Source organism: Tarenaya hassleriana, unplaced genomic scaffold (genome assembly GCF_000463585.1).
Source record: "Tarenaya hassleriana unplaced genomic scaffold, ASM46358v1 Cleome19, whole genome shotgun sequence".
NCBI classification, from domain to species: Eukaryota; Viridiplantae; Streptophyta; class Magnoliopsida; order Brassicales; family Cleomaceae; genus Tarenaya; species Tarenaya hassleriana.
The window spans coordinates 1,264,156-1,277,891 of record NW_010965304.1 but is presented as its reverse complement, the minus strand read 5'-3'; the positions used below and the strand labels follow the sequence as shown (position 1 = coordinate 1,277,891).

The 13,736-nt window shown below is 39.4% G+C and overlaps 5 protein-coding genes across 6 annotated transcripts in view; 2 read left to right on the top strand and 3 right to left on the bottom strand.

Annotated features, from left to right (window-relative positions):
• LOC104810969 (beta-glucosidase BoGH3B-like) overlaps positions 1 to 2,012 on the bottom strand; it is a 4,382-nt gene extending 2,370 nt beyond the window's left edge. Inside the window, exons 1-5 of one of the 2 annotated variants that reach the window (XM_010537467.2) lie at positions 1,887 to 2,012; positions 845 to 1,104; positions 549 to 753; positions 344 to 434; positions 107 to 249 (exon numbers count right to left, since the gene is read on the bottom strand). In XM_010537467.2, the coding sequence (XP_010535769.1) occupies positions 107 to 249; positions 344 to 434; positions 549 to 753; positions 845 to 1,073 (668 nt within the window). In that variant the 5' untranslated portion in view covers positions 1,074 to 1,104; positions 1,887 to 2,012. The other variant, XM_010537468.1, reaches the window with a different exon arrangement.
• Positions 2,013 to 3,972: 1,960 nt separating this feature from the next.
• LOC104810968 (23.2 kDa heat shock protein) lies at positions 3,973 to 4,856 on the top strand. The gene is made up of 2 exons (XM_010537465.2): positions 3,973 to 4,135; positions 4,214 to 4,856. The coding sequence occupies exons 1-2, from the start codon at positions 4,036 to 4,038 to the stop codon at positions 4,699 to 4,701; spliced, it is 588 nt and encodes a 195-aa protein (XP_010535767.1). The 5' UTR covers positions 3,973 to 4,035; the 3' UTR covers positions 4,702 to 4,856.
• Positions 4,857 to 5,036: 180 nt separating this feature from the next.
• On the top strand, positions 5,037 to 8,259 carry LOC104810967 (BTB/POZ and MATH domain-containing protein 5-like). The gene is made up of 4 exons (XM_010537464.1): positions 5,037 to 5,597; positions 6,395 to 6,740; positions 6,813 to 7,101; positions 7,907 to 8,259. The coding sequence occupies exons 1-4, from the start codon at positions 5,200 to 5,202 to the stop codon at positions 8,095 to 8,097; spliced, it is 1,224 nt and encodes a 407-aa protein (XP_010535766.1). The 5' UTR covers positions 5,037 to 5,199; the 3' UTR covers positions 8,098 to 8,259.
• A 943-nt stretch (positions 8,260 to 9,202) lies between these two features.
• LOC104810966 (F-box/WD-40 repeat-containing protein At5g21040) lies at positions 9,203 to 11,761 on the bottom strand. Its single transcript, XM_010537463.2, has 2 exons — positions 11,435 to 11,761; positions 9,203 to 11,250 (listed from the first exon to the last, which is right to left on the bottom strand). Exon 2 carries the CDS (start codon positions 11,128 to 11,130, stop codon positions 9,454 to 9,456), a length of 1,677 nt encoding a protein of 558 aa, XP_010535765.1. The 5' UTR covers positions 11,131 to 11,250; positions 11,435 to 11,761; the 3' UTR covers positions 9,203 to 9,453.
• A 553-nt stretch (positions 11,762 to 12,314) lies between these two features.
• LOC104811287 (non-specific lipid transfer protein GPI-anchored 2) lies at positions 12,315 to 13,730 on the bottom strand. The gene is made up of 3 exons (XM_010537948.2): positions 13,499 to 13,730; positions 13,112 to 13,192; positions 12,315 to 12,683 (listed from the first exon to the last, which is right to left on the bottom strand). Exons 1-3 carry the CDS (start codon positions 13,728 to 13,730, stop codon positions 12,541 to 12,543), a joined length of 456 nt encoding a protein of 151 aa, XP_010536250.2. The 3' UTR covers positions 12,315 to 12,540.
• Between the last annotated feature and the right edge of the window lie 6 nt (positions 13,731 to 13,736).

The following is a 13,736-nucleotide window of genomic DNA, read 5'->3' as shown; positions in this document are numbered from 1 at the left end:
GGGAAAGAGAATTTATCGAACCCATCAGTGCATCATTCTCCGGGTTTAATGTGATTTCTGGAAACATATCAAAGACAAAGTCTTTTACCGGGAAAAAGATACTTACTTTCCATCGACAAAGGGAACGCCCTTTCGTTTGCCAGGAAGGTCACCTTGCAAACCGGGGATGATTTCGGTCATTTGTTGCACAATTCTATAATCCTCGCTGTAACTCTCGTAGCATCGACCCCATCTTGGATCTCTACAGACCTGCGAAAATTCCCGTTACAGAAACAGGGATTTCTTGTTAAGTTTTTTTCAATGGATATCAATTTACAAACTTGGCATAACTCACTGTACTCACAGCAATACACGGAGCAAATGCATATGGGATTCCTGTTGCTCTAACTTCTAGAGCAGTTGCTTCCCCAATCCTCTTGAGAAGCATAGGGTCCCTATGGTCAACAAGACATGACAAAGAGATCGGTAAGAATACAAAGGTTGTCTCTTTCTCACGACTTGCGAGCTGAAATGGATTTTGATTTCGAGTTTCTATTTAAAACACTTGCCTGGTGACTCCAAGTCCTACATTGTGGGGGAAAATGGTGGCATTGTACACATTGTTGTGGCCATGAACCGCATCAATCCCGTAAATCATCGGTATCCCTAAACGGGTAGATAGCGCTCCTTTCTGGATCTCATTCACCATGTTCACCCAAGTTTCAGGACTCGCCTTTGGAGCAGGAACACTTCCTCCACCACTCAACACACTCCCTACAGATAAATCCGACAAACATTATATTCATATGGATCGGAGAGAAACAAACAAACAACAAAGACAAAGATTCTTGTGTTCTTGTCTTACCGACGAAGTACTTCTTCATCGCTTCGGGCGTTGCGACACTGCGTTCGATCTGAACCATTTGCCCGATCTTCTCTTCGAGGGTCATACGTTTCATCAGATCCTTAATCCTAGCTCCCAAGGGCTGCTTCAGGTCCTTGTACTTGGCATACTTCAATGGATCCTCAGCTGCCACGGCACAACATAGTAGTAGAAACCCTAACGTCTTTAACAAGTAACTCAAAGTCCCCATCTTCTTCCTCCTCTCCGTTAGGGCACAGCACCTACAGATAATCACCAGTAAGATGACTTTGAACCCGTGATTACACGACAGATACATTTATCCGACTCAAAATGAAAGAAAGGTTTTTTTTTTTTTAACAAAAGCTTCATATAAGAATATGGAAATAAGAAGCTAAATGATTCAGAAAACTGTAGAAAACAACGGAAAAAACAATATATTATAGGGAAATTCTTGTCAGCATATGAAATCCTGCAAGATTTGTCGGAAAGTTCGTGAAACAGACAGACAGGATTCTCAGTTCAGTGCTTGGTGCAAATCCATTTTCCAATCAAAGACCGAACATTTGGTATGCAACAATCAGAAGAGGGGAAGATAAAAGAGTTGGGATCAAAGGAATCGATCCATTGTAAATCGAGAACAGAGAGAGATCAGGACAAGTTAACTGTCTTTACAAGAAAATCTCAGGTGACATCCATAGAAGAGAAAACAGTTGGTCGAAACAAGAACAGGACCGAATCCCACCGGTTCGAAACTAAGTCAGAAACAATTGAGGAGACAGGAACAATAAAGATCCATTCTTTCAGGAACCCATTTGAAAGAGAAGAAAAAAGGAGGAGGAAGAAACTTTGCCCAGATGGCATTTCAAAGAAAAAAGCTTGAGAAAGGAGATCGTGATTCACAATGAAGAAGAAGAAGAAACTTTACCCAGAAACTAGATCGTGCTGAAACTCACAAAACGGTAAAATAACTCAGATGAAGAAATGAGACTGACTATCATCAGATTGCGATCGAAGAAGAAGAAGAAGAGGCGAGGAACCTTACAAGTTACAACGTTCGAATGGCCAGGGAGAAAGAAAAGGTTCGATATTTTTCTTTGATTTTATAGAAAGACGCTCTTTTATTCAAAGGGTATTGGTACACTCTTCCCTCGAGGAGGGGAGAGAGAGAGAGAGAGAGAGAGAGAGAGAGAGAGAGAGAGAGAGAGAGAGAGAGAGGGGGATTGGGGACTGAGCTTCGGCTTCAGACTGCACGTGCAGGACACGCAGTAGCTCTTGTCCTTTTCTTTCCTTTTGAAATATCTTTCTCCCCAATTTCGATTTGTTTTCTTTTTCTTTTTATTTTTCTAATTTAAACAACTTGTAATAAAGTTTTTTTTCCTAAATTAATCATTTTGTGATTGTAGATTCACAGTAAATTAACATTAAATTTAAACGTAGTTATCTACAAACTATTAGCATGTACACCAATTACAACACACCTTTTCCGCCTTTGCAGATAATGTCTACTAGAAAAAATGAACCCACACTCACATGAATGATATTATAAATATTGATATTTTGAATTTTTACATCATTAGCCCCAAATTATTAATTCTTTTTCTTTAATGACTATGAAAACGATATAACGTTTTTTTAATATAAAAACCTGACTCTTAAAACGTTACAATGATTTTTGTCTTGGGTGTGAAATCATGGCAACGGTCCACCAATCCATCATGACTTTGAAATTTAAAATCACATCTTTGACTAAATTTTTTTTTTCTCTAATAATACATTTGTAGGGGGAAAAAGGAAAGAAATCGCAAACATATATATACACATTCGCATGCCCATCATGACAAATATATATATACACACACATTCGCATGCCCAACATTACTATATATATATGTGTGTGTGTGTGGAAAATTCAAAGAAAGATAACAAATTAATTCACAATAATAATGAATTTTACACTGGATTTGTTTATTATATTTCTTTTTTTACTTTTGAGTCCTCAAAACTTTGGATAATCCGAAATAATCTCACAAACAATGAGACTAAATATCCTCAATATTCTCCAATATACATGTTTGATAGAAACTATATGCTATTTAAATGTTGGATATGCATATTTAAATTTATATTTTGTTGAATACATGAAATAAGGGGAAATTGACATTATCTTTGATTATTGGGTGCATTTTTTGTTAGCTTTTTATTATTCGAATTATACAAATTTTATTATTTGATTATACGTTTTTCCAAGTTATAACAAAACATGTGGACCAGGCTTTTGTGGACTTTTTTGGGCTCGTGTAAGGCCCAATGTCCATAAATTGTCCAGACAACGCAATAAATGAGCTCATAATTGGGGAAAATTTTGAAAAAACTAAAAGACGATATTCAATATTGGAAAAAAATATATATATTGGATGAACGAATTATCAAATTTTATTTGTTTCGAGTTCTTCTTTTTTTTTTCATTTTATAAAAAAAACTATATAGTTAAAATATAATTGAACGGGAAGAGGGTATAGATTTGAAATAGAAATATTTTAATACATATGTGTCATGGGATGATCGGACATGTCAAATATTTTAACCAAAATCAAAGGTTGTAAATGACTTAATAAGAAAGCTCCCAACAAGAAAAATTCTTTTTTCTCTTATTATCCATTATTTTAAAAAAAATAATAGTTACAAAATAATTGCTTTTACGAATATATGTAAAAAAAATAAAATTTGGATCCTTAATTAACTGGTCTGAAAACATTCACATTTCTGAACTTTGTTTTGTACTTAACTAAACTTACAAGTTTTATTTATTTTTTTTAAAAAAAAAAAACTGGCTTTTTTAGGTGCCAAAATATTTAAGAAAAAGTTGTATTTTTTTTTTGGATATAGAAAAGGTTATATTATTGCATCAATATATATGCGTGCTTATATATATACATATACACACACACGCAATCTTAACAGTGTTTGCCCAACAACCAAAAGAGATACTTTAAATCAAACTCAATCCAAAGAAATGAAAGGATCACCAAAATCTCCAAGACAAAGAAAACTCAAAACCAAAGGAAATCACATAAATCCTTCTTTCCTTTAAATATACTCCTTTCCTCTTCATCTATAAAACAGTAAGAGACCCTTCCTCTGATATCTCAACATCAAAAAAAAAAAAATCGAATCTTTTATATAAAACAGAAATGTCCAATCTTAGAACCGATCGGATTTACCAAGACTTTGATCCGATAACCGGATGGACCTCTGAACCGGGCGTTGAGATCCTCGTCGTCCATCTCCCAGGTTCGAAATCACATTACGAGATTGAATCTTTTAAGACAGAACACGAGAGTTATGTTTTCGTGTTTTTTTTGAACTTAGGATTCCATAAAGAACAGCTCAAAGTGGCAGTAACTCCGACCAGGAAGCTAAGACTGACCGGAGAACGTCCGGCCGGCGGCAATAGATGGATCCGTTTCCGACAAGAAATCCCACTTCCCACTGACGTAGACGCTGACTCCATCTCCGCAATGTTCAAAGACGGCAAACTCTATGTCCGAAACCCGAAAACCAACGACGAAAAACCCGAAACCGAGGCATTAACGCCGCCTAATCCGCCCGTGCCAAGAACCCGCGATCCGCCCGAGGCGAAACGTGATGATCACAGTTTGAAATCAATTGCGGATAACCAAAGGGTTGAACCCGGTTTAGTGAAAAAATGGTCAGGGAAATATGAGGGGATGGTGAAGGAAGTAAAGAACAAAAGGCATATGATGTGTAATTTGGTTGGGGTGTTTATGTTGGTTTTACTGATCTTACTGTATGCTAAAAATGCAGTAAATTCTTCGCACGTGGGGAAATTCGACTAATGAATAAGATGCACGTGCCGAAATAGAACAACCACGATGGTTAATTACCATGTACGGATCATCATGCAGTTTCTACTTTCTATCGGTTTGTGTATTTTCGTATCAATGAATTGTGAATGTTACTTAAATGTGTATAAAATTCCATTTCTATGGTTGGTACCGTCCATTTATAAGATGGAATCTTCACCATTGATCTGGTTCATACATTTTGGACCGTTGATTTATGAGATGCGATCTAAACCGTTGATTTCTTAAAAAAGAAGTCTTGATGAAATTACATTTATACCCCTGCGATCGGCGACCGGTTCTTTTCTTCCACTTCTCGGATTTTAATTCCGATTCGAAATTCTCCGCAAAAATTTCCATTTCCACGCCCAAAACCCTAGAAATTCTCCCTATATCCCGTTTTCCGGAATCCAGATGCATTTTCCCATCAGATTGTCTTCCCATGGTATCCTTCCTGTTTAATCTCTGAATTCGCCGTGAATTCCGAGGCCGATGTCTCCCACAAGTCGATCAGCGAGCCCGGACGCGGCTCCATCGCCGACGAGCTCGAGGTCGGTGACCCAGACGGTGAACGGATCGCACCAGTTCGTGATCCAAAGCTACAGTTTGGCTAAGGGGATGGGATTTGGGAAGTACATCGCGAGTGATAACTTCTCCGTCGGAGGCTACCAGTGGGCGATTTTCTTCTACCCAGACGGTAAGAACCAGGAGGACAACTCCACCTACGTCTCCGTCTTCATCGTTCTCGCCAGCGAAGGCACCGAAGTCAGGGCTCTTTTCGAGCTTTCTCTCGTAGATCAAAGTGGCAAAGGGAAGCACAAGGTTCTTAGCCACTTCGAACGCTCGCTCGACTCCGGTCCTTACACGCTCAAATACCGGGGAAGCATGTGGTACGATATCGCTCTGTTCTGTTCATTTTCATGATGGGAATTCTAGTTTTGTAATTTTAGCCGACGATTCAAGTTCATCATATGGAAACTCTGGAATTCTGAATGCGGGTGATAGTTATCAATGCATTTTCATGGTGGTAGCATAAAAATTCGTTATTCGTTCGTTTCGTAGCTGTTGTATGCGAGCTTTTCTCGAATTTGTTTCCTAGGTTTCCGAAATTGAACATGTTGGATAGTTTCCTGTTTAGGTAAAACTATTTTCTATTAGGGTATCAAGTGTCTTGTACCCATGATTAATACTTTCTATTAGAGTTCAGCATTAAATGATTACTATTTGGTGGGAATTTCTAGGTGTCAACTCTCTGTCAATGGCAAGAGATGTTTCATGCGGAGGTTTTGAATTAGATCAGAGATGGATGAATGCATTTTTACTCATCTCTTTGGTGATCAGCTTACTAGTATTCTTCAAAGTCATGCATAATATCAGCCATTTCTAAAAGAAGTTTTATCTAGAAGAATGTGCGTTGAACATTAAGGTTGGTAGTTAGTTTCTAAGGCCTTTAAGCTAAGCGAACGGGCTGAATGTGTTAGGGGAACCTTTGTAACTGGAAATTTTGCTTCCAATTCCCAAGGAGAAGCCGTTCACCAGCCTGACTTGTAGGGATGTTACAATAGATTTTGATTTGACTGCCTCTTCTTGCCTCAGTTTACCCATCGTCTTTTAGTTTAAATTTGACTAATGAGTCTATGCACCTGTTTCAATGGCACTGCCTGTTTTTACTCGGTGTTTTGATCAGGGGATGCAAGCGTTTCTTCAGACGTTCCATGCTCGAGACATCTGACTACCTTAAGGATGATTGCTTGAAAATCAATTGTAAGATTGGAGTTGTGATTTCTGAAACACATTGCCCACGATTCCGCGCCATTCATGTCCCAGCTTCCGAGCTCGGATTACACTTTGGAATGTTACTGGATAATATGGAAGGCTCTGATGTAACCCTTGATGTAGCTGGTGAGAAGTTTCAAGCTCATAAATTAGTATTAGCTGCTCAGTCCCCATATTTCAAGTCTAAATTTTTCAATGGTCCGGAAGCTGACAATGAAGTCGTCACGATTAATGATTTGGAACCTAAGGTTTTCAAGGTACAAAGTACAACACTATTGTCCGTACCATTCTTTATCCTTTATTTATTCGTTGGATGTTCCTTTTTTCAGGCCTTACTACACTTCATGTACAAGGATTCTCTTCCAGAAGATGTAGAGCCTGTGTTGACTCAGTCATTCGACTCGCTAGAGTTGTCTGAAATATCCGAGACATTGGTGGCAAAGCTTATGGCAGCTGCTGACATATACAAACTGGATAGGCTGAGATTAATGTGCGAATCTCACATCTGCAAGGGTTTATCTATCAACTCCGTTGCCAAGATCCTAGTAATAGCTGACAGATATAATGCCGTTGAGCTGAAAGGTGTTTGCCTGAGATTCGCCGCTGAAAACCTGGCAGGTAAGCTTCCGCGTCAATGTCTTGAAAAATCTCCATCACTTTTTCGCATACCATAGGAGTCATATGAATAAGATCCCGCCTCATGCATAATAGTGTCCATGTCTCCATAGTATATATCTCAGTTTTAGCCCTCTCGTCTCTGTACAATGGGGTGGACTCGGTTGTGTACTCAAGTTTTCGGGCGTCGAGTATCCGAGCTTTTTGTGTATCCGGACTCAGCCTCGTCCACTCGAGCTTCTTGGTCAGACTCTCCCCACTCTCGGCCTCATGAGGGTCGAGTGCTCGAGTTTTTGATACCAGGGGATGCAGTGAGACTCGGGTATCTTTGGGATACCCGGCCAGCAAGGCGGAGAGAGCCAAGGGCGAGAGAGAATAGAGACATACCTTGGAGCAAGGCACGGCTGGGACAAATCAGAGGCGAGCGTCTGATTATTAAACCCTGCCCGAACACCTCTCTCAGTAAAAAAAACAGAGGAAAAAAACTCTTTAAGATGCCGTTCTCGCCCCTCGTGCTGTGCTCAATGCTACGCCCTTCAAAACCCTAACTGCCCACCGCCTCGCTCTCACCCCCCTTGCTGGTCGCCCTCTCTCCCCCGCTTTTCCCTGGCTCGGGATGTCGGCCAATACCAGATTTCTGCGGGAACCAGACTGTACTCGACCCGAGATTTCGGATAACTGGCTTGTTATTTCGGGCCTCCGGGCCCACCCCAGCTGTACATGTCGTACAGCTGCTTAGTTTCTTGCCTCAGTATGTAATTGTAAATGATCTCTATAGAAATCGCTTATGATTGAGCGGCCTTTGCAGCTGTGTTGGAGACAGAGGCATACGAATACGTGAAAGAGGATTGCCCGAAGCTGCAGACGGAGCTTCTGAGGGCGGTAGCGGGTTTCGAGGACGCCACCTGCAGTGGCGGAAAGTCTACGAGCGTATGGGCTCAGCTCTCCGAAGGGGGAGGAGAGAGCATCAGCCGCCGGGTTAGGCAACGCACCTCATAGACTCACTGACTCCTTTTAATCATATTTTTGCCCCCTTTTTTTTCACTTAAATTGTTAACCACGCAGTTGATTATGCTATTATGCGCTGAGAATATAGCTTCTCTTTATACTTTGTGTATATATGTATGTATCTTCGTCGGGTGATTCGCTCGAATCAGAACCCTTTTAGTTTCATAATAGATAAAGATAAAGTTTTATAAAAATACGTATTAAATATAAAGTGTGGAAAAAAAATACGTGATCTTTGTATTTATCAAACAAATGTATTGTTTTTTATCAAATATTAAATAAATATATTAATTTTTAAAATAATATTAAACCACCACGCAGCCAACCAACCACTAATCGTTGATCTACAATACTCGTTTTTTGGTTATTTCATTATCTCTTGAGGTTTTATATTAAAAGCGAATCTATTTATTTTGGTATATTTATTTGATAAATTAAAACTTGGGAGATGCTTTTGTGGGATATGATGAGTAATATTGGTGTCCAATCAGAATGATGCATTCGTCATCATAGTGATAGTTTTGGATCTCAATTCATGATTTTATAATTTGGAAACGCTTGAAGAAGGGGGCAAGAGGGAGAGCAGAGAAAGCCACGACGAAGGGATCAACCAATGGTAAAGTCGCACCCGTCCAACTCAAAACTATAAGTAACAAATATTTGTGTGCGTATATATAGCCATATAGGCATACAGACAGAGAAATCCGCGTCGAGACGAAAGCCATGGGGAAGGAGACAGAAGAGGAGCGAGTGTGGTGCGGTCACTGCTGCGTCCATAGCCGACTCCTCCCTCAAGCCAACGACCGCTCTGTCAAGTACGTTTGTTTTTACCCCTTTCTTCTTCATTCCCCCACAAATAATATATGTGTGTATTGAAAGGGCATGTGAAGGGTGCGGCAAAGTGTTAGCAGACGAGAGTGGCACAGCAGAGGAATACACTCTCCTCTTCCAACTCTCCCAAGGCCAATTCCCCTTCACGAGAGACCATCACACCACTACCATTCGTCATCCATGATCAATCTCTCTCTCTCTCTCTCTCTCTCTCTTTTTTTGTTTCAATTTGCAATTTTTTTTTATTCTTTTTATAGAATATCTATAAGACTTCTCCATATGAAATAGAGAGAAAAAAAAGACACCCATCGAATTTGTGTCTTAACAAGGGGCATAAAGCTCATGAATACTTCTTTTTTAAAAAACCAAATCATATGACTTTGTCCAACAATGGAACTCAGACTTTGATATTCTCTTTTGGTCTCAAATCTATTACTCTCTCTCAGACAGACAGACCAATCCAACCATGAAGAAAGACGATTAGGGTTTCGCAGGAACTGCAGAATTGCACCATTGTTATGCCTTCACCTTGCTGTTCCCTCCTCTTCTGCTATGCCAAGCCCGGTTTCTGTCACCATTGATCGAGCTCTTATGTGCAGCAACCGAGCATTGGTGGTCAGATCTTCCACCCTTTGCGTTCATCTCCATCTGTAATCTTCTCCGTCTCATCCTGCTCTCAAGTCTCATGCCTTTGAGAGCCCGAGCCCTTCGCTCAACCTCGAGGGCTTCCGTGAAATTCCAGATCCGGACAACGCCTTCTTCGCCCCCACAAACTATCCGGTCAGCCCCCACATCGACAGAGAATAAGTTCGATCCAAACCCGTGAAGCATTCTTTGCGGTGGTTCCACGTTATTCTGATCATTGTAGCTAACCCTAGAAACCCTTTTGGTCAAAGAACGACGACTAGTCCTCAACAGCTTCCTCACATCGATCAGTGCGAGTTTACCATCACCAGATGCGGAAACAAGCCAGGGAAACTCAAAGGCCAGAGAATACACAGGGCCAGTGTGAGGCATCCACTTAGACACGAGAACTACGTTCGTCTCGTTACCTTGTCTCGTGATCTCAAACATTTTGATTCCTCCGTCTTCTCCACCGGTAAACAGATAATCCCCGGTATGGCTTCTCGCCAATGAGTAAGTGTTACCCTCATGAGCACCACGGATAATCACCAGCGGAGTCCCATTGTTAGTATCCCAAATATATACATCTGAACCCGATGTGCTAGCAACGGTGGTCTCGTGAGGTGCGAGGCCCCAAACCCAGTCACTATGCCTCAAAATGTTGATGCACTTCATCGAAGATCGGTCCCATATACGAACAGACATGTCCCATGAACCACTAAAGATCTTTGTCATGTCTAAGGCAAGAGAAGTGATAGGACCCTCATGTTCCCAAAGTCGAAACTCAGTGTTCTCCTTCTGAAAACCTTTCAGGTCAAACAGGTGTGGAACACCCTCCACCGCTCTCCAGCAGTGTATAAAACCATCAGTCCCACCAGCAACCAACAGTTTTGTATCCGCTGCAACTGCCCTAATTGTGCAACCGAGTGGCTTAGACGATGCAATAGACAAGCCTTCCTCCATATCCCACATCCGCACAATGGAATCATATCCCGAAGTGAAGATGAGCTTGGCAGAAGCCAAAAGGAAAACGGTCCGGACGGCCTCAGTGTGACCATACAATGCATCAGAGTTGTATCGTCCTAAAAAGGTTTTACTCCTAAATTCCCTCTCAACAAACAATTCTTTCCATGACTTCTCATCGGTAAATCCCGGAGTTCTTGGGCCAGGAACAACAGGGATTCCCCATCTCTCACGATAGAACTCCTTCCATGCCTGATGCTCCGATGCTAACCTATGCAGAATAGTCGAAACACAAGATACTATACCTAGTTCTTTCGGGTCAAGGCAATCAAGAATCTCAGATAGCAACGCCGAAGGCAGGTCAATGATCGAACGTTGATAACTAGACAAAACTTTCTCACTGGGCAAATGTTTCGAGTCAATAGAGACTGGAAATTCCTTCTTAAGCTGACAACATGGCTTCACTCTCGAAAGCTCAAGAGACCCATTCTCTCTGATGAAACCAGAACCCAACAAATCATTCCTAGTTCCTTGCTCGCACAAACTCTCGCCAAAATTCGCCAATTTGTTTGCAACTTTAACACTCTCCTGGCATTCAAATGCCATGAAATGGCCAAAATCCACCCCTAGATACAGCCCCTAAACCCTACCGCGAAACCCTCTCCACGAACAAACTTTGATCAGATCCCTAAAATTCTACAATCGCAGACTCGAATCCAGCAAATCCTACGGATCGGAAAACAAATCAAGTCAACTCCATGATTACAACCCAAAACTAGCCAAAATGAACAAAGCAAAACGAGGCAAGAAATTCGAAAATGACAGCTAATCGAGATTGACGAGCAACGAGGAAACCCTGGAAAAATCAAAAGGAATAAACCCTAGAAATGGCATCCGGGCATGAACATACCTCTAGGAATCAAGAAGAGGGTCTTCGCAGCAACGAAGAAACTTTTCGCCCAAATTCCGTTGCCCTAATTTCTCTGGGTCCGAATGACGAAGTAGAAGAACCGCCCTCGAAGAAACGCCGATTTTGTTTTCTTTTTCTTTCTTTTATTTTCGTGGAGGCAGACGAGCGGGCGTAGTGATGGTGACGTAAGAACCGTTGGATGGAAAATAATCGGACGGTGGAGATCGTATGTACGGTCATGCTAGATCTGCGGCTTTGTATAAATGGGCCTAGAAAGATGCATATGCGACAATCACATGGAAATTTAAAATTTTAATATGGCTTCTTATGGTTTTAATTATCGAGTCAATTCTGAAATTTGGATAATATAATAAAATTGCACCATTCTCATAATTTTTTGAATTGATATTTGATTGAACAAAATCTAAAATTTTCACTTTTTCAGATAAAGGATGCGGGTTTAATTAATTTTTTCGATTAATTTATATTTTATATTATTTTATAGCTTAAAATATCATTTACATCATTCAAATTATTTGATTCAATTTATTTATAAAGAAAAAAAAAACAAAATATCAGGTCGTCTAATATAAATGGTTTTTAGCATATTTGTTACCTTTTCTTAAATAAAACTTAGCTCTTTTTTCTCCTTTTAATTTTAATAAAATAGCTCTTGTTATTCTCAAATTATTTTTAATTTCTGCTTTATTGGTAATTATAATTCATAATAATTAACTAATTCCCTATTTGTTAGAAAAGTACATAAAATGTGTACCTGTTTTTCCCTGCAAAATTTCATAAACACGATATATGCAATTAAACACCATATTTTCGTCGGACCAAATTAAAAAAAAAAACGAAATTAATTTGTTTTCATGCATTAATACGCAGGAAGCAAACACAATGGTTTTATTCAATAAGATGAGGGCTATAGATGTCCAAAGATTACAAAATAAAAATAAAAATTTAAACATTACACGACATAACAAAATCACGTCAACACAACGTTCCTACAGATTATTTATGGATATATATAAGTTTGAAAAATGCTCTTAGAAGATGAAAATATATGGAAAGAAATCAATTTTTTTTTGAATTATTATGAATCAAATATAAAGATAAATTGCGGAAATTAAGGCAAATGTCGTTAAACTCGGAAGATACTTGAAAGTAGAAACTGTTGTCGCATCGCTTTTGCTGTCTCCGGCCGCGGCAGGGCTGGCCGCAAACCCTTGTGGCGGCTCAACACCTGTCCAAATCGATTTTTTTTAAAAAAAATTGAAATAAATTTTATTTGAATTATTCTATTAGGTAAGTGTTTTAATTGAAAAAAATATTAAAACAACCGTAGTTTTATAAATAAATCTTAATTATTCATAAATCCTAATAGTTACAGGTCTCTTATAATAAATGGCGAGTTTAAGATTTCAGCGATTAAGTAAGGCAAATATTTTAACTAGAAAACATAAAAAATAAGGCAGCAATTTTGTTTAAAAAAATCTAATGAAAGGCTTAAATATTCATATATCCGATAATTTATTAACTTATCCATTTCAATTCTCATTTTAAAAATTGTTTTTATAATGGATATATATATATATATATAAAGCTAAAATTCAACTTAGTTAAATGAATATAAATTAACATAATGGTTAGGAGATGCGATGGAAGGGTTACCCGGGGAGATGGTTGGTGCGATATTCTCATTGGACGAAGGAGCTTCGCTTGTGGTGGGAGCTGCAACTGGAACTCCAAACACTGTATATATTTTATTTTATAAAATAAATAAATAAATATCAGACCTTTTATATTGTTAATTTTATTATGGAAACATGTTTCCCACGAATAATTAATAAATGTGACGATCAATAAATATCAGACCTTTCATATTGATAATATTTTTATAATTGTATTTTTTTTAATTATTGAGACAAAAAACTGCAATTTTCCTAAATAACTTGGTAAGATGTTCTAAAATTTTAACATATATACTAATATTAATGTAAACGATTAATAATTTTTTTATAAGACCTTGCATGTGTGTGTGTATATAAATATACTTACATGAACACAGCGACGGAGGCGGAGTGACGACGCCGCAGACCGACGGGAGCTTCAGGGCCTTAGCCATGTCGATCTTTATTCCGTACTGCTCCGCCGTGTTTCCGCCGAGGAGATAGCACAGGCACTGCGGCGAACTCTCCACCAGTCCGGCGAGCTCCGGACAACACCCGGCGTCTGGCTTCGACGCGCCGCCGCCGCTCCCGGCCATCACGTACGACAGACAGTCCGACATGTTCAG